The sequence below is a fragment of the Saccostrea echinata genome, unplaced genomic scaffold (assembly GCF_033153115.1).
Source record: "Saccostrea echinata isolate AGI-Se365-2 ecotype Australia unplaced genomic scaffold, CSIRO_AGI_Sech_v1 ptg000040l, whole genome shotgun sequence".
Classification (NCBI taxonomy): domain Eukaryota; kingdom Metazoa; phylum Mollusca; class Bivalvia; order Ostreida; family Ostreidae; genus Saccostrea; species Saccostrea echinata.
The window spans coordinates 5,904,061-5,927,462 of NW_026889789.1; the positions used below are offsets into that span (position 1 = coordinate 5,904,061).

Below are 23,402 nucleotides of genomic sequence, written 5' to 3' on the forward strand. Positions count from 1 at the left end.
CAGAATTACTAAAATAAATCATAGAAAAGGGCATTAAAAAAGTTAATTTACATTGTACCCGTCCTACAACCTAACAGGAGTTGATTAGTCGCTGTTTATACAACAATGTATATGCTTAAACAGCTAATTATTTGTTTAATATTATTTGTATTCTACCTATTCCCACATAAAATTTTACTTTTTCCTACCTGATCATGATTTTATAAAAGTGGGAGTAACTGGACAACCTTACATAAATTCTTTGACAAGGAATTAAAAAAGGTGACAGGCGGCCTTATTGAGGGAGCACTACTGTATAGTACATATTGGAAATTTAGTGGGGACGACCCCCCTCCCCTCCTTCACCACCACAATTTTTTTTTACAGATCTAATATTAGCCATTAAGACGATTTAAATAACGCACATATAAAAATTCCCAGAAGGTACTTCGTTGTCATTGGGTAAAAAAAAATACTGAAAGATATTCCAAGATATATTACACTGCATGGGCAAAAGTTATGCTATCATAATTTTCAGTTATATTTCTAGAATAAATATATACACCAACAAATGTTACTCAAGACGCTACTTAAAGTTTGTTCTTTTGTTGTATGTGACCCCCCCCCCCCCCCCGCTATCGAATTATTTGCCTGCAAGGAAATGTGGGAATATTAATGTTTTGTTTTTAAAAGGAAATACTCCTTCTTCCGATTTACTCCTTCCTCGTCTTTACAGTTTAAAAATTCCTAAATTATCCGTCATTTTTTTTAAGGTCTTTCGTCTTCAGCGGAAGACCTTCTTGTTTTTCTTAGGTTTCTTTTCCACATTTTTTTTTGTTTTTGTTTTGTTTTGTTTTTTTTTTTTTTTTTGTTTTTTTTTTTTTTTTGTTTTGTTTTTTTGTTTTGTTTTGTTTTTTTTTTTTTTTTTGAAAAGCGCTTCTAGACAGAAACGTGACATTTTTCGGCGATGATAGAGCAACATGTGTAGATGTGACAGACGCATTTCTCTTTCCCCGGGAGTGCCGCACTTCGACGCTCGCTATGGCCCGAAAAAGTCCTATCGGGAATTTTTATATTTCTAACACCTTTTGTACAATATCTTTTTACCTGTAAATATTTTGTTAAAACATATAGAACAAAAGTTGTGTAGAATGTTACGATCTTTTAAAGGATATCAACAATAAGGGGCTGGTCCCTAAAATTAGAGAGCTAGAGGGGCCAAAAGTGTTCTCCTGATATCTCGAAAAGTATTGAGAATTTGTATAGCATCATAGAAGCAAAGTTGTTCAAAATGACAAGTAGCAGATAAGGAGATCATTAGAAGTCGTCAAAATGACGTCACTTCCGGTCATACTGGAAGTACATGTAATGGTAAATGGCTCATTTTTTCTCATATGACCGTAGATGTCTCTTGATCTCGATCTCATCTCCTTGAAATTTAGACGGAAGACTTATTTGTTGCTTTGCAACAAGCTCGTCTAGTTTTTTTGTTATTATTGTAAGAACTACGCACGCTAACTCTCGATTCCCGCCTACATTTTACATCTATTTAATTCAATATAATTGGCAATTTGGCCATTAAAACTTGTTTGAATGCAAAGAAAAGTTTATTAGTAAAGGGTTGGTAATTTTAAAAACCAGTGTATGAAAGTTAATTGCTCTTATATATTTACAACTCCTTTTATTTACAACAAGGTGTTAGAAACATCAATTGAAATCAGACTGAAAACCTTATCGGATTTTCAAATACTCATGGAAATGGATAAATGACTCTTATATCTCTCCGTATGTTTAATTTTTGTAAAATTCAACATATCAGATTGAGAAAGTACATTTTTAATGTGTTATCTCCTTTCATTTGAAATGGGTAATAAAATGACTATTATCCTGTTTTTAGTCTTTAAACACCCCCCCCCTCCGGTAAAAACATAAGTCTTACCAAATTAAAGACTAATATCTCTTTGTTTCCCCCAAATAAGTAATGTTCTTTAAAAATTCACATAAATATCTACATAAATATGAAAATTCTTTAAAATATATATGTGGCAGTTGGCAGTAAGCAGTAAGCATGCAGTGAGCAGTTGGCATGTAGTACTGAGCAGTAAGCAGTACGTTGGCTATTGTATATGGAATTCCATAGTATGGGTTTTTCACCAATTTATGACGAAAAATTTTGTGTGTATATATTCAGTTAGGTTATAAAAGATGTAGACAATTTTAAAATCCCTTTCTATAACCGATACTTTATTTTTTTTTATCTACCATGGTACGTATATCAATTGCATGGTCGTAGGAACCGAGGGGGGGGGGGGATTGCCGGCATGATTTTTGCCGATATTTAGATTACTATAGTAAACATAGATACTACATTCCTGCCCCCCCCCCCCCAATAAAATCGTCTGATGACCTTTTTTTTGCTTGTCAGGAAATTTTTGGCAGTGCCCCCTCAACTGTCAACTGAAAATGTATGGCTGCCCCCCCCCCCCAACTGAAATTGGAAATTGCTTCCTACGGGCCTGAATTACATATATATATTGTCATAATTTAGAGTTTCACTAATTCGATTTATTTGGAGTTCTGCATTAGAGTTTAACGCAGACGGATGTCAGTTCTGCACTTTATCAATGTTTAAGCAGATGGACTGATGTATTGAGTATATGATGTTATACAACATAAGTGTTGTGTGTAATATTGTGTAAATATGTAAATAAACTGTAAATAGAACATCTGCCTTATTCTTGGACATTATCACGTTACAATATGTATGTTACTTAAATCAGATTCTTTCGCAAATAGTGAGAATTTTCTCTGTATTTTAATTTGTTAATATAAATTATGAGAAACAGCAACTGAAAATCTTGGTATGCATTTGCATAACATGAAAATAAACATATGTTTTAAAATGGCATTTTTTTTGTTTCATGGTATAAAAGGGGGTGTTTTCCATAGATTTCTGTCGTGAAATACTCATTTTCTATTAAAATAATAGAGGCGACTCTATTTAATTGTTGAAAATTCTTAAAAATGAAAAAAAAAATCGAATAAGCTAGCTTGATTGGGAATACCTAATTGAAGACCTACAAGTAATTGAAGACCTACGGAAGACCTAGGGAAGACCTACAAAAATATGGGCTATATACAGCAAAACTGATGCGATATTCTTATTAATCATGTCTTAAATATATAAAGTACACAAAAAAGTTTTATAAAAAGAAGTTTTAAAGTGTATTTTTAAAGCTCGATATGGGGAACTATTTCTTCTCTCAGACGACCTACCGCAAGAACGATAACTCGCGTTAATAACAAATCAGCTGTTCACCAAAACACATCAGAAAAATGTAAATAAATCAATAGTTAATTGAAGAAAAACAGAAGCATTGAAGATATTTTGAAATAATTAAATCAAAGATGAAATAATAAAAGGGAATATTCAATTAGATATTATTTTACTTCGTAAAAAAAAAAAAAATAAATAAAAAACTTAACCAAAGCAGAGACATCTACATATTATATAATACCATAATTTAATCAATCATAAAATATGTGTATATTTTTTTTAATGAATTATTAAATTGTTATAAGAAGTTTCCATGATTCCTATGCATGGACTCTTTTTTTTTTTTTTTTTTTTTTTTTTTAACCGAATTCCTTTCTTTCTTTTTAAAAATTTTAATTTATTTTCAAAATTATTTTCATTGGTATATCAATGTACAAATTAAATATGATAATAAATAATGTGTTATATACACATAAATAAATATGTTTATGCTTTGACAGAGTGTTAAAACTAAGTTTAAAAAATCGGAAGTATTTTTTCTTAAAGATCAGAGCCACAATCACTTACAAAATCTTCTTACATTCACTGAGCCTGAACAGCAAAAAAAGATTTCTTTTCTCAAAATATGCATGCATTTCATTTAAGTGATTACATGTTACTTATTTAATTTATAAAAAGAATTTGTGTACTTTGTATGTAAATAACAGACAGAATATATTAAACTATTTCTTGTTGCTATCCATAAATTCATTGATTAATTCTGTAGATTTCAAATTGTCGTGTTAATTTATATTTCATGGAATTCCACTTGAAAAGTCTTATTATATTCATATTTCTGAATCTGTTAATATTTATTTTCAGTTTATGACATATTATATTGATCTTATTTTAAGGAGAGGTCAAACAGTGTAAGTTATTTATTTAATCAAAATATGTTCAAGAATGATATACAGTATATTTTGGCTCTACGTGTTTAAAAAATATTCCTTATTTAATGTTATTCTTAATGTTTTAAGTAGTATTTCTGGGAGTACATGACGGGTTATTCTAACATACATTTTTTTTTATTGTTTTTGCCACTGTAATATAAATATGTTTTTGATTAAGAGAAAAAAGTGACCATTTTGGAATTTTTTTTTCAAAATGCTATCATTTTAGTCACATGTAAAACTCATTGAGTTTTTTTATTTGCTTCACTTAATAGGTTTAAAAAGTTATTTTATATTAAGAAATCTTAATTATTCTTTCATGAAGCACAGACAATGAGTGTCTCTGTAAGAATTAAGATAATATAATTAAAAGATTTTTAAAAATATATATCTGGTTTGTTGACTGTAAATTAACTTCATCAGAGCAAGTGGGGTATGTTGATAATTGCAATCAAAACATGGAAATATCCTCAGGGTGTGTATATAACACATTAGTGGTGAAGCCTTTAGGTCAGAGTGATATCTTACCTTACATGGTTTAAGACAAATCCACAGTATACATTTCAATATTTTAGATTAAAATATTTAATATTTATCCCATAAAACATATTACATGTTTGAAGAATTGCAATAAACTATAATTAAATATTGACTATAGATAATATTGAAAGTATACATCTAATGTGAAATATTAATTTATATATATCAATCTCATCAAAATTCATATTCCAGCTTATATCTTTATTATAAAAATGATTGAAAAACTCAACAAATATCATTTGAATTTTTTTATTTGTGTATTCTCATTTTCCCTGTTCACTTCACCATAATATACATGTTGTTGTTTACAAGTTAACCAGAGTTGCCGTTCTTGCGATAGGTCGTCTGAGAGAAGAAATAGTTCCCCATACCGAGCTTGAAAAATACACTTTAAAACCTCTTTTTATAAAAATTTTTTGTGTATTTTATATATTTAAGACATTTTTAATCAGAATATCACATCAGTTTTGCTGTATATAGCCCATATTTTTGTAGGTCTTCCCTAGGTCTTCCGTAGGTCTTCAATTACCTGTAGGTCTTCAAATAGGCAGGCCGAGCTTGATTTGCCGGAGGTGGGCGGCGAAACCATTGGGAATTCCTCTCCATTCTATTTTTAGTTAGGGGATCTCCAAATATGTGTATTTTGTTCATTTATAAACATATACATCGTTTAAAATAATATCAAAACAGAGACTTTTTAGAATTTCAAGTAAGTATCATGTGTTTTATCTGTCATCTAAATATGCATGTGCATGTACATGTACAAGTTTATAAGAATTTAAAAAAAAAATCAAACTTTAAGATCGGACTCGGGATCCTCTTTAAGGTGAATCCCCTTGTTTGTCCAAATTATATGTTGTGTTGCCTAATCCCATTGTTCCTAGCTTGTTGTTTAATACATGTTTAAGTAAGTAGATTTTCTTACATATTGTAGATTTTCTGAACCGTGGTTTGATTCTAGTGGCAGAACGTAGAATGTACAGTACTGAACGAATCGAAAGTACATTATCATGGTTATCGTTAGCAGGGACCTGTGTTAATATTTCTACCAACTTGCTCTGAAACTGTCAAACATATAGATTAATTAACCCCTCAAAGTAGTTACATTAGTCATCTTGACAATAAGTCAACTTTCAGTTCCAAAGGGTCGTGAAGTATGTGTTTAACTAATTGCGAATCTACACTAGGGTCTGTTGTTGAGTAGATCATGTAGATAGTGTATCCAATTGATTGTGGCTAAAATGGGTAGTAAAACCCGGGCCGGGCCGGGAATTTCGAAGCTGAAAACCGGGTTTTTGCTAATTACTCGAAAAATCCTTATTTATTTGTCATGAAACTTACAGATTTAATTCATTACAACAAAATATACCTTCGCTGAGAATATTACGTTTTTTAAGGATTATCACCAGGGATCTACATGTATATACTAACTATATATGTTAGTATATAGGTCCCTGTTATCACCATTCATCATTTTCCCGGTGACTAAAATGGGTAGTAAACCCGGTTTACATATTTTGATGTTTTGTACTTAATATTGATAAATTATTGCAGTTTTGTGTGCTGGATCGATTAAAATTAACTTAATATACTCACAAATTAAGACCATTTTATAAAAAAATTACTGATTGTTGAAAATAAATGCATTTTTTAAATACCTGGGACCGACCAAAACCGGACACGTTTACCCGGGACAAACCTCACATTTCCGAATTATGTTTTTTTTTTTTAAATCATAACACTTAATACCCGTGAATCAAGCCAACTTCGCAGATTTTATCATATTTACTGGTAATATCTTTATCATCAATAGTAGTTAAATTAAACACATAATCATGCAACTGAATACCAAACTAGATGTACCGTCTTTATCTTGTCGATTCATTGTGACAATCAACAACACCATATTAAGTATTTGTATTTGAAAAAAAAAACAGGATTTTTTGTGTATTTTTTAATTTTTTTTCCCCATTTGTATATTTTGTTTGTGTATAGGTTACCATCGTAATAAATTCTACATTCTTTTCTCTGCACTTGGTCATCTGACAGCAACATTTCAGAATATTCCAGTTTGTCCCGGGCAAACGCGTCCGGTTTTGACCTGTTCCGGGTATTAAAAAATTGATGATTATCTTAACTATCTATATTCATTTTCGCATTGGTCATAAAATTTAAGTTCATAAAGTTAATAAACAATGATAAAACACAAAGATATCCCATTTTCTGCATGCAACTTGCTTTAATTTAAAATCACTAAAATGAATGAACTGGGTTTACAACCCATTTTAGTCACCAGGAAAATGTCAATTGTTAATAATCACTGAAAAACAATTGATATTTGGAGTTAAAACTCTCAGCGAAGACAAATTTTGCTGTATTAAATTATGTCTGTAAGTTTCGTGATGAAGAATTCAGTGTCATTTGAGTAATTGGCAAAAACCTGGTTTTCAGTTTTGAAATTCCCGGCCCAGCCCGGGTTTTGCTACCCATTTTAGTCACACTCTATACAATTATATGTATGTAATGGTGTATATGCATTTCTGACCACTGATAAAGGTAGGGGTCTCTACGAAAGTTTGATTTTCTTGTATTAAATGCCTACCTGTACATGCATGGTAATTGAAATTGTGCTTACTAACAGGGTAATAGTAGGGTAATAGTAGTTTTACTATCAACATGATCAAGTGGATTTTACATACACTGCGATAGCCACTATTGTATTATAAAAATAATTAAAAAAAAACAGAGATAGAAGCTTGTGTTCTAAATTATTGAGTTATTATGTTTATAGTTTTTCTCTGGATTGGAGATTTGAGCAATGGACCCAGCCAACAAAGACATAATTCCTACGTCACCTCTGGAAAGATTTAAACCACTTCAGGAGAATTTCCAGAAAAGACTGAAAACTTTCAGTAAATACCCAAAGAATGCAGTGAAAGAGAAAGAAGATCTTGCAGATAATGGCTTTCATTACATTGGCAATGGTAAAGATGATAAGGTTCAGTGTACATTTTGTGGAATAATTATGAATAACTGGGAAGAAAAAGATGATATTCAGTCCGAACATCGTCGATTTTCCCCATCATGTTCTCGAGTTCTTGACAATGACCGCAAAAATTTCGGTGCCAATCTGGATGGAGGGCTTTCTCGTCTTGACTTCATTAGGAATACACAAAATGCTGCAGAAAATGGTGCTATTCCTCAGATGAAGGACTATAATTTGAGAATGAAGTCTTTCAATGATTGGTCATACAGTGATGATGAAAAACCCTCAATAGATGCTTTAGCAAAGGCTGGGTTATTCTATACAGGTAATTAATTGGTGACAAGCATAAGGCACTATATTTTTTTTTATCAGTGGGGGCATTGAATACCCCCCATTTTCCTATGCATATGGTAAAAAGTAAATCCATTAGTTTCCTAAATGTCACTATTAAATGATAATTTAAAAGTGCAGCGATTTTTTTCTACCCATTGGGAAAGGTCCGGTACCGGTTCAGTTGGGAAAAATAGCATCGAAGTAGATCAAAGGAGAGTTTTCTGGCATTTAAACAAATGAAACGTATTTTCAGTTTATTCCAACTTCATTACATATTACCCCATGTTTTAAAGAATAAACAACAAGTATTTATTGTTTTTCATATCATTGTCCCTTGTTTTCGCATTTTCATGCTTTCAATTTGTCAAAATGTATGACATTACGCTGTCTACACCACAGGTCCTGCCATATTACGACTAATCTCTACTTTCGATTCAAGCCGAAGTGAAACAATTAGTCAACTTGTACAACATGTACAATGTTTCATTTAAAAAGAAATACGATGTCATCATAGTCTGTTGCTTGGCAGTTGAATTTGGAATTTTTAATCTCAAAATTGGGAAAAATTAACATTTTTTTGGCATTGGGAACGGTACCGTTTATCGGTATCAGTTATATAAGGGAAAAAAACGCTGAAGTGAAAAACAAAACTCCAGAAAAACAAAAAAATTTATGATTTTTTATATGTTAATTGATTTTCCCAATTTTCGCGAAAATTAAAAACTTTCCTCATTTTCCCAAGTTAAATTAAGGCCCCAGCATCTGTACCAAAAATATGGTGCAAAAGCCCTTGAGCATTAGTATCAGTATTGGATGACTTGCTAGACTTACTTGAACAAGATATATGCAGGAATTTAAAAAACACTGACATTTGATGAAAATTTAAAAGTATGTATTAATTGAATATTTATCATTGATTTTGATTTTTTTTCCCGGGGGTGGGGGGGGGTGGGGGTGGGGGTGGGGGGGTTAGAGGGCTAATTTTCAACTTTGTTTACATGTACAGCAGTTTGTGGTTTCATACAATCAGAATATAATCAAGGTAGAATACTGATGCTTAATTTTTACAAAATTTGTTTCTTTTAGGTAAAAATGACACTACCCAGTGTTGGTTTTGTGGAAACCTGCTGGAGGAGTGGGAACCAGAAGACAAACCTAAAGAGGAACACGATGCGAACTTTCCAAAGTGTATGCTGGCTGCACACTAAAGTAAAAAATATCATTCGGGGAGGGAAGAGGGGAGGGGCTTATATATCCAATTGATATTTAGTGAAGGACTAGTTATGCAGTCATTGTATTTATTGAGAATTGTTAAATTGTGCAGAACTTTTATGAATAAGCATATAGACATAACAGAATGAACAATTGCTTGTGAACTTTGAAACATTGTGTCATACTCCTTAATTTGAAGTACATGCAGTAAAACACACAAAGTGATAAATTCCTGATAAAATTATAATTTCAAGGAATGAAAATCACTTCCTTGTATTAAAGTGAGAATTCATTATAGCATGTTTTACTACATTACCAAGTATGCACAGTAAGTGCATGACAGAAATATTTTCATACGTGTAGTATTTAAAAAAAAAATTCTTCACTGAATTCCCTGTTGAACCTAAATACTCGGTCAAGTGTGATGACATATGATTTACTGACAGGAAAAAAAAATTACATATACATAATGAATAATGCCTTATTTAAAGGGAAAATGTATTTAAATTTATTAATATATATTCTAGTAGTCATTTTGCACAGACAGTCATTCGTACATTTTTCCTAGACAATGATTTTTCAGAATTTTTAAAATATTCCTATTTCAATTCTTACATAACTTTATGGGGTTTTTTTTTTGGTGGGGGGGGGGGGGGGGGACAGCTTTTTTTCAGAAAATGAAAAATAATTTCTTTGATCATTAATGTCATCTCATGAAACTAAAAGAATGGTTTACAATTACTGTTTTACATTTTTATTCAACCTTAAAAAGTCCCAAGTACAGAGAAAATATCTAATTTTCTGAGTATTGACCAGTTAACCAAGTAACATCTAAATCAAGAGAGATAACTTACAAACTTATTTTGCCCTTGACTATGCAAGAAAGAAATAATTTTTTTTTTTTTGTTTATTTTCAGAATTTTCTGCATGTAACATGTAGAAGCTAAGGAAACTTATAATTAGGAATCAAATGTACATGTATCATGACTCAAATTTTTTCCATAGACATGATATCACAATGAAAAAAAAAATTCTTTGATTTTTTTTTCTCTTCAAATTCTGAACATATGATGAAAATAAAAAGACAGAATTGTTATGTCAAAATATATAACTATAGTGGACATCATCATGTTTTAAATTAGTGAAATTTAATATTATTAAAATACGCTTTCACAAATAAGATTTAATAAGTTTTATCCGACTTGCTGGGGGGGGGGGGGGGTTACATTCCTATTACATGTAGTTACAGTATTAGTTACACATCTATTATTGCATCTAAAATCCTATAGTGCTCTATTTCAATGAAAATTCTGTAGATGTATTTGTTTAAGTTACATGTTTCCATTTTGCTATCTAGCAATTCCTGTATTTTTAATTATAATAATAAGTGAATGCAATCTGTCTTTCAATGTGGGCCCTCAACGCCATGTGTGTGTGTGTGTGTATTGTATTTTTCCTAAATTATAGTTTAAAGTTTACCCTTTGATATAAACTAATTTTTATGTTATGACTTTTCTTGGTGAAGTTTTTGTATAGAATAAATTTATTAATTTGTGAATATTCATTTATATCATAGGCTCCACTCCTTTCACTGTAAACAAAGTATCTATTTGTACATATATACATTTCTCTCAAGATTAAGTTGAGGGAAAAAGGTGGGGGGTGGGTGGGTATGGTTTTAAGATGATAAACATATGTATACATGTACAACCTTTAAAACAACTGTATTAAAATTAATGTATGCAATTATCAATACGTTTGACTTAGATATTGGCCACAATAAGGGATATTATTGCAGAATTTGTTTTTATAAGTATATGTTTGGGGGAGGGGGTGGGGGTGGAGTTAGATGAGGGATGGCATGGTGCAATTGCAAGTTACTGATGTGACATGTGGACCTCTCTATTTTTCATGTGCAAATCTGAAATTTGTTCACTTTTATTTTTGTCTTCCATGTAAAAAATTAATAAAAAATATTTTTCCATTGAATTATTATGCAAGAAAACTATAGATATACTTGTACATTTCGATGTGTGTTAAATTGTATTTTCTGTTATATGTTGTATAAACTTAAAAAAGAAACAATCATCCCAATCCAAGATATCTTAGAACTAGAGAAGCTGTTAATATTTTTTAAATATGTGAGTTCTAATGCCGGGAAAACTCATTTGACATATTAATGTTTATTGATATAGTTACATTTTAAAAACATTGTACCATAACCATAATTGTAATTCACAGTTTTTTTTTAGAAGCTCTAAATGTCTTGAAAAATTGTAACATGTCATATATTTTGTTTTTTTTTTATTTGTTTTATCAATATAATGTAATTCACATATTTACTAACTACTGTAAATTCCTTATTTTTTGCGAGTACTTATTATCGTGAAATAGCTCTTAAACATTTGCGAGAACAATAATTCGCAAGTGGATGGATTGGTTGATCAAGGGATTTTGCATTGATTTCAGCACCATAAAAATAAAAGCAAGTAATCTTATTTCGCAAGTTGTGTTTCTCATGAAATTATGAGATAATTAATTCCTCGCGTATATTTAGGAATCTACAGTATAAACCCAGTGATCAATTTTTAATTTTATATACTTTTCATTTCTTGCCAGAAGTTCTTTTTTAGTACAGCTCCTACATCAACATTATGAACATTAAAAAGGGGAGAAATTAATAATAAAGTAAATAAAATATTTTAAATTTTAATTACCATTCATAAAAGTTTTCAGAGATATACCATGTATACCAGAGAAGTGTAATATTTTTTTTTTTAATTTATTCTGAGCTCAGAAATTAAAACTGTGTTTACAGATTTACCGATTGTAAATGATTTAATATTACTATAATTATCATAGGCCTATTAGATACATGTATAAAAAATGTTTGTTTGTTTTGTTTTGTTTTTGTTTTTGTTTTTGTTTTTTTTTTTTTTTTGGGGGGGGGGGGGGTAAAGGACTTGTGGTATATAGAAAATATTTACATATACTTAGCTCACCTGAACCAATGGCTGGAGTGAGCTTTTCTGATTGAATTGTGTCTCTGTCTGTTGTGCATTGTGTTGTTAACGGTTTATAAGTTTTTTTCACATTTTCAACTTCTGGTCCAAAACTACCAGATTCAGGTGAAGTGCATTCACATTTTATTTTTTTTTCAAATGAACAGCCATGTCTTTTTTTAAGGGATGATAATTTAATGGAAGATATTTGAAAATATTGGTTTGGTCATTAAAAAAAAAATTGTTCACCACAGAGTGAAAAAGAATAAAATATAATGAAAATCATCCTTATAAGTAATATGCATCCAATTTTTTTTTTCAAATCATTTTCCCTGGTGTTATAGTTGTGGCACAATAGGGGTAAAAGTTATTTGGACATATATTAAAAATCATGGTCCTGGGTTCCATTCTCATTCCTGGTGCTGCTTCAAACCTAAGACATTTAAAATAGGTATTGATTGTATTTTTGACAAGCTTTGACATATGTTGGAAATATCTTTAAAACAGAATTTCTATCATCCACATTTAGTGCATGTGGATTTATGTTTGTTCCTTGGGGCTAGGGCACAATAGTGCGTCAAGAATAACAAAGAGAAATTGATGAGAATCCTTTAAAAAATTTCCAAGTAGAGCAAGGCTAAGATGATTCAGGTGAGCATTGTGATCCATGAACCTCTTCTTTTTTTTTTACCATTTTGTTATTATTTGCTATTGTTCAGTGTTTTTATTTAACATGTATTCACTCACTGAATCTGAAAATAAATATTTTGTTTTACCATTTGATTCCATATTCTTTCTTACGCTTACGCTGTGCTGTGTATACATGTATACAAACACGTAACAATTTAACCTGACTTAGTCTGTGGAATAATGATACATGTATATGGATAAGTAGATGGAATATCTGAAGAAAGGAATATTTGTAATGATGATATTTTTAAACAGTGTTTCTTTTTATTGTCACGTTAGCTTGTTTATAAAATTTAAAATGGGGTAGTAGCCAGTACTTAACAAGAAAAGTTTTTACCCCCCACCCCTCCTCGAGCAAACTTCTGAAATAAGGGCATAAGACAAATCAGGATAGCATATTGATTGCTATAGTTGTATCCAAACCCCACTCCCTTTAGTAATTTAGTAATGAGTAAATTTATTAACAACCCCCTCCCCCCCCCCCAAAAAAAAAGAAAGAAAGAAAGGAAACAAAATAATCTATTGAAAAGGAGCTGTAAGGCAAATCTTTGCATGTTGACTGTAACACCCACGCGATTTTTAGTAAGCGAAATATAAAAGAGTAAGCAAGTATCTCCTCTAGTCAGACGACTCTTAGCTCTATTACAAAGCGTGTACTTGACGCTGATTTCATCTCACAGCATGTTATGTTTGTGTATTTATTATGTCAAATGATGCTCACATTGGATTCCCGCCAGTTATCTTGTGCGAATGCATAAATATTTCTAGGATCTTTTAAAACAGAGCTCGTCTGTCAATTTATTGCCGATTCCCATTACATGCTTCAAAAATGTCGGTTCGTAGATTTACCGGAGCGAAGATTGTAGTGTTTGGGGGTGCTGGTGTCGGCAAAACGGGTAAGTCACATTGTTTGTTTGTCTGTGCGTATGAATTTGGCATCTTTAGTGGTGTTTCATTTTAAAAATTTACTGTCATAGGAATTGAAATGGTTTAAGAAATTTGTTTTAATATTTACCCCCCCCCCCTTTTTTTTCCAGCTAGTGTTTCCCACAGGTTCTCTGCCTTAATTTTGCGGGGAAGTGTTTGCTTGCATTTATATTTGAATAATGCACTTGGACTTCAAGTTTTAGATAATTTGTATTATGTTATCATGGAATCGAAATTGTGATCTGAATTGTATGTTTATTTTGGCGTAAAGATCTGTATACAACACTAATCACGCGAAGAATTCTATAGAAAATAATTTTATCTCTAAATTCCACTGAAAATTTTCGGTTTTTTATTAAAAAATTATTTTAAAATTGGAAAACAATGAAATTTGGGGGGGGGGGTTCAAATTTTTTTTTTTTTTTTTTTTTTTTTTTTTTTTTTTTTTTTTTTTTTTTTTTTTAGAAAATTGCAGTTTTAGGTTGCTTTCAAACAGCTGATTTACGTGAAGCGTAGATTGGGCGGCCGAATTTTTTTCTTTATGCTGTGCAGAGTGATTTATTTGAAGAGCTAGCTATTGAAATCTTATCTTTAAGAATTATTTATATTAGATCTTAAGCACTATTTCTAATATAAACCATCTCCTTATTATGATCTCTTTTTTTCATGTTCGTATTTGCAGGATCAAAGAAAACACGTTTCAAACATTAACTTTTTGCTTGTACATATATGCACGGTGTACATCTCAATAATTTTTCAAACCTGTTGTGTTATTAAAGCATACATGTACCTGTTAATGGTGTAGACTGTACTTCGCAATATAACTTCACCGTTTCAAAAACTTTTAAATATATTATGTATCTACTACGGACAGATACAGGTACGCTCGTTCAAGATTATCGTTTTAACCACCTCTCTTAGAAAATATTGAGAGTCAATCTACATGTACGCCAAACCTTTAAAGTTCGACTCTCTATGCAGTGTGTGCAAACATTGCAAAACGGTATCATACAGAGATTTTTACGTTTCCGAAAAGTGGTTTTATAATGCGTATATGGCACTGTAAAAACTTATATTTTCAGAATTCCATTGCATAATCATTTGCTTTTTAAATTGCTAACAAACCCACTTTTTTGCACTGGTCGATTTTATTGTTTTTTAAAATTGTAATTTTTTTTTCTTTTTAGCTCACCCGAGCCGAAGGCTCAAGTGAACTTGATCGAATTTGCCATTTTCTGTCGTTGTCGTAAACTTTTCACAATTCCATCCTCTTCTCCAGAATCACTGGGTCAATTTCAACCATATTTGACAAAGAATATGCTTTGGTGAAGAGGATTCAAATGAGTTCAAATGAGGGGCCACGTCCTCTTTTAAAGAGAAAAAATAAGAATTAGTGAAATTTTAATGGCATCTTTCAAAAAAAATTTTCTCCAGTTCTAGCGAACCACTGAGCCAAAAAAGAAGGGAAAAAGCGAAAATTTTATTTCGTAGTGTAGATTAAAATCACGGGACCAATTGGAATATATAAGGAAAAATCCTGAAATATATCTTCTCAAGAACGGCAAACCCACAATTTATCATCTATAAATAGAAAAATTCTTACGTACTGTAGATTTAAGTTTGTTCAAATCATGGCCCCTGGGGGAGGGGGGAAGGGGTTAGTATGGGGCCATAACAGGGAATCAAAGTTTTACATAGGATTATATATAATAAATCTTTAAAATTCTTCCTCTTATGAACAGCAAAGTCGTTTTTAGTCATATTGATATGCATGCATCCTCAGATAGTTTAGATTCCAATTTGGCCAGATCAGGGCACTCTGGAATAGGCTGAGGATACAATAGGGGATCAGAGAAGAGAGTATAATATGTAGAAAGAAATTTTATTGAAGAGAGACAAGACCGCACTGAATCATTTAAAAAAAAAACATACCTAAGTTATATGGATTATTTATTATTAAATTAAGAGGCATGGTGTTTGGATTGGTCCGAATTCAGAGATCCGAATTTTACATAAGCCATATATACAGGAACGTAATCTTCTCCGCAAGAACAGCAAAGCAATGTTGATCGTATCGATTTTGACGAAACCCAATGTTGTGTGGATTCAACTTTGATTAAATTATAGCTGTTTAAGGCCAAGATTTTTTGTCCACAACATGGAATCAAATTAAAGAGTTCTTTTTTTAAAAATAAAATCTGCTGATGAAGAACAGCGTGGCCAAAGTGACTGAGGTGAGCGTTGTGGCCCATGGACCTCGTTTAAAAATGCCACCCCAAGGTTGAAGTTTAGTGACTTAAATATGTATCAATGGCTTTTAATTATGAAATTTTATACATGCAATCTTGCATGTAATATTAAAAAATCTTTACAATGGCGGATTTAATGCATTGGACCCCCCCCCCTTTTCATTCTAATACTAACATAAATATTATTTGCTTCAAAGTATTGTGCATGTATTTATAAAGAATTAAAAAGTAATGTATTTGTTGCTGCTCTCATAGATACAGTAATACAACAACAAAAAGTGTATATTTATATACCAGTAATTTAATACTTTTCTTTTTATTATCTAGCCCTCTTCGCCCCCTTTAAATGAACATAATAATCATGACTCTGTGCCCCCTTCCACCCCCAATGAAATTCTTGACATGACCTTGAATATATAAATAAGCACCATGTGTGTTGACATTTTTTCTGCTACATGTACATGTAGACTGTTTTGCAATTGTCTTATCCTTTTAAAATTCTTAACAAATATACAATAAATTGTTCAGCTTTGACATAAACATATCAGACCCCCCACGATTGAATTTATCTTACGAAACCAATTTGTTTATTTCCAAATCGCCTGTAAATTTTCAAAAATCGGTTTAACATCACCACAGCAGATCCAAATCTCTAGTTTTCTAGAAGATTTATAGATAAATTAGCTGCAGGAAATTAGGCGGCAGAATCAGTCAATCAGATTTTTAACACGATCTTACCTGTCGGAGCAGATATGTATACATTATGTTGTTTTAAATTGCTTGCCTTTCAAGTGTCACTGGCAATATTCCCTGAAGTCTAACCCTGTCTTATCAAATGGTGGAATATCTCATTACTCACAAGAATTTAATAATGGAATTGATGCTGAAATTCAAGAATGGCACCAGGTTGGGGAGTGAGGAGGCATATTTGGGGTGGGTGGGGTATGATTGGTATTTCTTTCAAATATTTTGAAATAGATTATATGTCTGCTTGCATGGCTTATGTCCTCTTTCTGCAAGTAAGGAAAGAAGCAATTAAATCATTTAATTCCAAGTTATGGTCTAGCATTAACTTTTTAAAAAAGTTATATTTTACATATTTATTCATTTTCCCGTGCATTAATTCTCAAGAACGTTAAAGGGGTCGGTTATTTTACATTTATCAATTATTCAAATATTGCTTCTAACATATACACATATACAATCATGTATTGATAAAAAAAAGAAAAACAGAGATCATGAGTTTTCCATGTGGTTCAATGTTTTCATTATAGAGTTCAATGTTAGCACATAAAGTGGTTACGGCATATGTCGAGCTAATGGCGTCTAATGATGGCCTATAGACATCACCCTCTGAGACCTGATAACTCTCAGGAGATTGATGCTTCTGGTTTTATATTGATTCTATAAAAAAAAAAAAAGAAATTGAAAACACACTGAGGGAACAAATGAATTCAGTTTTTACTGTTTTTACTGAAACCTTTTAGAATGTTAGAGAAGTTATTTAGCCTCCGTTGATTTCAAATTGATTTGAATTGAGTGCGTTGAAATTCAACTTTCAAATTAGTCAAGTAACTACATATAAGAGAGAGAGAGAGAGAGAGAGAGAGAGAGAGGAGACTTCGTAATGTTTCTACATATACATGTTCGTGTATTTTATACTAAAGTATAAGCCTATTTATTTCTTAATTATTTAATTAATAATTGAAGTAGAAAATACAGTAAACCGCAATCCTGTATTAAATGTAAGTAGACTTCTATTTTGCGAGATCATGCTACATACATGTATTTGAATTTTGATTTAATTTCTTCTTCTTTAAGTACTCTGTGAATTTTTCAGCCTTTGTGGTGCGCTATATGACCAGGCGGTATATTGGGGATTATGACAGAAATAAAGGTAAGGTAACATCAAACCAAAAAAACTCTAACATTTTTATGCTCCGCAATGAATATGGTCGGGGCATATAGTGTTTCTCATGTCCGTCTTCCGTCTCCGTCCTTCTGTCCTTCCGTCACACTTTGCGTTTAGCTCTGTTCAAAGCTCAGTTTCAAAGAGACTATCGAAGATATTTTTATCAAACTTCATATGCTGATAGATATTGATGAGAGCTATGCAACTGCATCAACATTTTTTGACCTTGACCTTTCCTTTGAACTTGACCTCAATTTTCTTAAGTTAGTGTGTAGCTCAGTTTTAAAGATACCATTCAAGAAAGTTTAATAAAACGTCATATGTTTATACATACTGATGTAAGCTATTCAACTGCATCAACATTTTTTGACCTTGACCTTTCTTTTGACCTTGACCTCACATTTCTTAAATTAGTGTTTAGCTCAGTTTTAATGAAACCATTCAAGATATTTTTAACAAACTTCATATGCTGATGCATACTGATGAGAGCTATTCAACTGCAATATTTTTCTTAAATAAGTGTTTAGCTCACTTTTTAAAGATACCATTCAAGATAGTGTTATCAAACTTCATATGCCGATACAAACTGATCAGAGCTATTCAACTGCATCAACATTTCTTGAATTTTACCTTTCCTTTGACATTGACCTCATTTTTCTGAAATTAGTGTCAAACTTCAGATGCTGTTACATACTGATGAGAGCTATTCAACTGCATCAATATTTTTGACCTTGACCTTTCCTTTGACCCCACTTTTCTTAAATTAGTGTTTAGCTCGATTTTAAAGAAACCATTCATAATATTTTTATCAGACTTCATATGCTAATACATACTGATGTAACCTTTTCAACTGCATCAACAATTTTTGACCTTGACCTTTCCTTTGACCTTGACCTCACTTTTCTTGAATTAGTGTCAAACTTCATATGCTGATACATACTGATGAGAGCTATTCAACTGCATCAATATTTTCTCCTTGACCTTTCCTTTGACCTTGACTCCACTTTTCTCAATTTGTGTTTAACTCAGTTTTAAAGAAACCATTCATAATATTTTTATCAGACTTCATATGCTAATACATACTGATGTGACCTTTTCAACTGCATCAACTTTTATTTACCTTGACCTTTCCTTTGACCTTAACTTCATTTATTTTAAATTAGTGTTTAGCTCAGTTTTAAATAAACCATTCAAAATATTTTTATCAAACTTAATATGCTGATACGCATTTATGAGAACCATTCAACTGCATCAAAAACGTTTGACCTTGAACTTTTCTGGGACCTTGACCTCATTTTACTTAAATTTGCATTTTGCTTAATTTTAAACAAACCATTTAAGATATATTTATGTAAGCTTATGCACTTATACATAATTTGTTGAAAATTTGTCATCTATATCCAAATTTTTAGATTTCAATTTCAATTTTAAAGAAACTATTCAAGATATTCTCTTCAAATTTCAAACACAAATGCAAATTTTCATGTTGCATTACTAATATACCCTCGGCGGGGCATTCATGTCCTATGGACATATTTCTAGTTTTAAATTTAAAATGCTAATATTTTCGTTTTTTACTGTAATTCTATTTATTTATAATGATTCACATGAGCCAGTCATTCGTATGATCGAGCGGTTGATATGGATATCAATCTGCATAAACAGATAAAGTCATATCTGGAGGGTAAATATGCATTCGACTTAGTAATCTCATGTTTCGTATAATCATTATGGATTTCCCCTTCTTTGTTATTTCACCCCATCCCCCATCTTTTTGAGTTTTTTTTTTTTTTCTTCCCCCCCCCCCCCCCATCTTTTCGAGATTTATCTTATTGATTGCTCAAGTATTCATAAAAGTTCATTATACGATACCGCAAATACCAATTACATACACTTCTGTGCACATCTAAATTATTACTTTTTTTGTTAAACATCGTACCGATATTGAAATCTCGTCTGCAAGAATTCACCTTTGCATTCATTGTAATTTTTTTTTCTTTTTTACTCAACCATCGCTATAAATATCCCGTTCTTCAAATAAATTCCTGGCTATCAACGAATCCTGTCAAAATTATTTCGTACACCAATTTTTATTTCACGGTAAGATAGAGGATCATATGTTAGCTACACCACAAAGATAAGAGCGAAAACATTGTACGGCCTGTCGGTGTGTTTGAAGTCGGAATTTTACAATCAATTACAAATATAATGTTTCTATCAATAGAATCAAAGAAATCACTATGATATGTAACACATGTCCGATCTTAAGTGCATTTCCACACGCGCACAAATAGATTTTTTTCATTTCCATGAATATTACAAATGATTCTACTTCTCTGTTCCGTTTTCATTTATAAATGTATTAATGCATTATAATTCTTAATTTTAAGTGTCCATATGTTGAATACTACATCATATGTAATATCAAATGTGCTGTAAATAAATAAATTTATGATGTTATACACTGTATGTTACAAGATTCACTGTGTTGAATGACTTGTTTTCTACTTTAGCCATGTTTTTTTAAAGGATCTCTTCCGGCGAGATTGTAAGATAATTCTGATTAATGTGTTATGAGCTGACATAAATGTAAGACTCCCCGAAAAATATTAATAAAAGATTTTACATGTAAAACAAAGCTTTTCTAACAAATAACAACCTTAAAAAGAAATTCGGATTCTATCTTTTCATTCAGAAAAAAATATTAATATCATTAACACACAAACGTAGTTTCTCGGGGTTTTTTTTTAATTAAATGTAAATCATTGTAATTTTCTTCTTTACTGATTCATAATAATTATTTTGTGTGTGTGTGGGGGGGGGGGGGGGGGGGTAGAGTTGCCTCTATAACACAATTTTGTTATCTACACCAAAACTGTCCTAGGCCTTGAAATGATTGTTCCATCATATTTCCTTCGATTTTCACCTCTAAGAACTAGCGGGAGAAAAATGAGAAATTTCACAAATTTGACATTTTAATTCATCATGTACATTCATAACAGATACCTCCCCAGTTCCCCAAATATATATGTCAGATATGTTTTGACATGTCTTTAGATTATCTCGATATATGACTAATTGTGTTTATTTTGTTTCTATTTTTACCAGAAATGCTTTATAATCACAAAATACCATCGCCTCGAGATGACGTCACGCTCGAGATCATAGACACGGCGGCTAAAGTAAGTAAACCTGCTCTTTTAATGTACAGAGAAATACCCAGTTTTATGGAGACTTACATAAATAAGTCATTTATAGGTAATAAACTTCTATTTAGTGAGCAATTAAACATAAGATTCAGTAATTTACGCCGGATTTTAATGTGTTTTTTTCCTGGAAGTTTTTATAAATAGACACATTTGAAATAAATGGGATACACGACAGTCTGTTGATTTATAAATATTTAGGCGGTATCTCTCATGGTAATCTACATGGAACGTCATAAATCCAAAATTTCTCATTCCATCAACATCATTAATGGTTTTATTACATTCTTGAAATATTACGGAGGAAATTCTGAAATTAATTTAAGGTACAATTATTCTCGCAATATTTCAAGACGAAGATTCTTCTTCTGGTCAGGAAACTCTGGTATTACTTCAATAAAAGGTATAGAAAGGAAAAATTGATTCATTCTGAAGTAAGTTGATTCGAAGGATCAAGAGAAAACTAAAAAAAAAGTAATAATTTTGTCAGTAAACATATAGGATTTTTTTTTTTACCATTTATACTTCCTATTTAAAAGTGATTTTGCAAACATGATTGATTTTGCGAAACTTTATGATAAACTAACTAATCAAAGAAACTATTATACTTAGCTTGTATGATACAAGAATAATTTAATTCTGGTTGAAAGACGCCATTTGATTGGATAGAAATTTTTTTATATCGTATAACCTATATTGCCTACGTCACACTGACTTACGTAAAAAACGTATTTATCCGCTTGACGTTACATTTAAAATCTGTACAATTCGAAGGAATTTTTTATGGGGAAAATTGAATTATTTTTTTTCTTACATATAATGATAGAATAAAATTATACGGAATGAATTTAATAGCTACCCAAGTCATACTTGCAAGAGTAGCATGTGTAAGCTGTTCTGCTAAACAGTCATTCTGCAATAAATAATAGGTAAATAAAAATATTAAATTTCATCATTTTTGTTGATTAATTTTCATCATCATTCTTTCACTTGCAGGACAGCGTGGAAAACAGAGAAAGTCACATAAGATGGGGTGATGGTTTTGTGTTTATTTACTCCATCACCGACAGAAAGAGTTATGAGTATGCTAACACATTAAAAGACATGTTGATCAAAATCAGGGGCCCGGATATGCCTGCTATAGTTGTAGCCAACAAATGTGACCTACTTTCTGTGCGGCAGGTTGACGATTCTGAGGGAGTATCACTAGCCGAACAACTCAACTGCCCAAAGTTTGACGTTTCTGTCGCGGAAGGATATTCTGGTGTTTCAGAAGCCATGGATGAACTTGTTATTCAGTTAAAGCGGGAGTTTGTCAAAAACTGCTCACAAGCAGCAGTATCCGCTAACGACAAAACCAAATCAAAACTGTTTACATTCAAAAAGGGATTCAAGAAAAGAATCAGTCGGAGTCACAGTGACACGGTGTAATATATCCAACTTCACAATTATATAAACTCTTACATGATTATTGCACTGACATGCAGAGCCTACCCAGAAAAATCATTTTATACATGTATATCATTCATAAGCTATCATTTCCACATCATATAGTCGTACTCGATAATAAAGTAAAAAAGTAAGTAAATGTATACATGTATAGACAAAAAGTAGACGAATAGTGTGCTTTTCTTAATTATAAAGTATGTTTTTGGTTTCATCTGCAGAACAAGGCGCCCCAAGCAGCAGTTTGAGATAGGTGAAAACAAACAAATAATAGATGATTTCTCAATACAAAATGCACAACGTATTTGTAAAGTTATAACAATGACGGAAGGAAAATACTGAGAAATTATAACCAGTATTTATTATTTCATCATGGATGTAGACACATTTACTGCATTAGCAATAAATCAAATATTTGCCATTGCATATGGACATGTACTGACATCAGTGATTTTGGCACTTGATTATATAATATACAAATATGCAAAAAAAAAGGAAATTCACCACTCAATGTTTTTTTACGATGCCAATAAATTTTAATACTAGATTACAGCGTTTTGTTTTGTGCAAGATACAAGGAACAGACCAAAAAGAAAAAAAAAAAATACAGTCATGTAGTCAAAAAAGTCATTGGAGTTGCAAATCAAATGTTTTTCATGTAGTAGTGAAGTTGTGAAAGATGTTCACGAGGAAAAACTGAAAAATGATATGAAA

General features: G+C 31.4%; 2 protein-coding genes across 2 annotated transcripts; both read left to right on the plus strand.

Moving 5' to 3' along the window:
* The first annotated feature begins 7,516 nt into the window (after window positions 1-7,516).
* On the plus strand, window positions 7,517-9,274 carry LOC133200656 (death-associated inhibitor of apoptosis 1-like). The gene is made up of 2 exons (XM_061336431.1): window positions 7,517-8,036; window positions 9,131-9,274. Exons 1-2 carry the CDS (start codon window positions 7,544-7,546, stop codon window positions 9,250-9,252), a joined length of 615 nt encoding a protein of 204 aa, XP_061192415.1. The 5' UTR covers window positions 7,517-7,543; the 3' UTR covers window positions 9,253-9,274.
* A 4,315-nt stretch (window positions 9,275-13,589) lies between these two features.
* LOC133200578 (ras-related and estrogen-regulated growth inhibitor-like) lies at window positions 13,590-23,235 on the plus strand. The gene is made up of 4 exons (XM_061336357.1): window positions 13,590-13,844; window positions 17,965-18,021; window positions 21,145-21,218; window positions 22,239-23,235. Exons 1-4 carry the CDS (start codon window positions 13,778-13,780, stop codon window positions 22,671-22,673), a joined length of 633 nt encoding a protein of 210 aa, XP_061192341.1. The 5' UTR covers window positions 13,590-13,777; the 3' UTR covers window positions 22,674-23,235.
* Window positions 23,236-23,402: the final 167 nt, after the last annotated feature.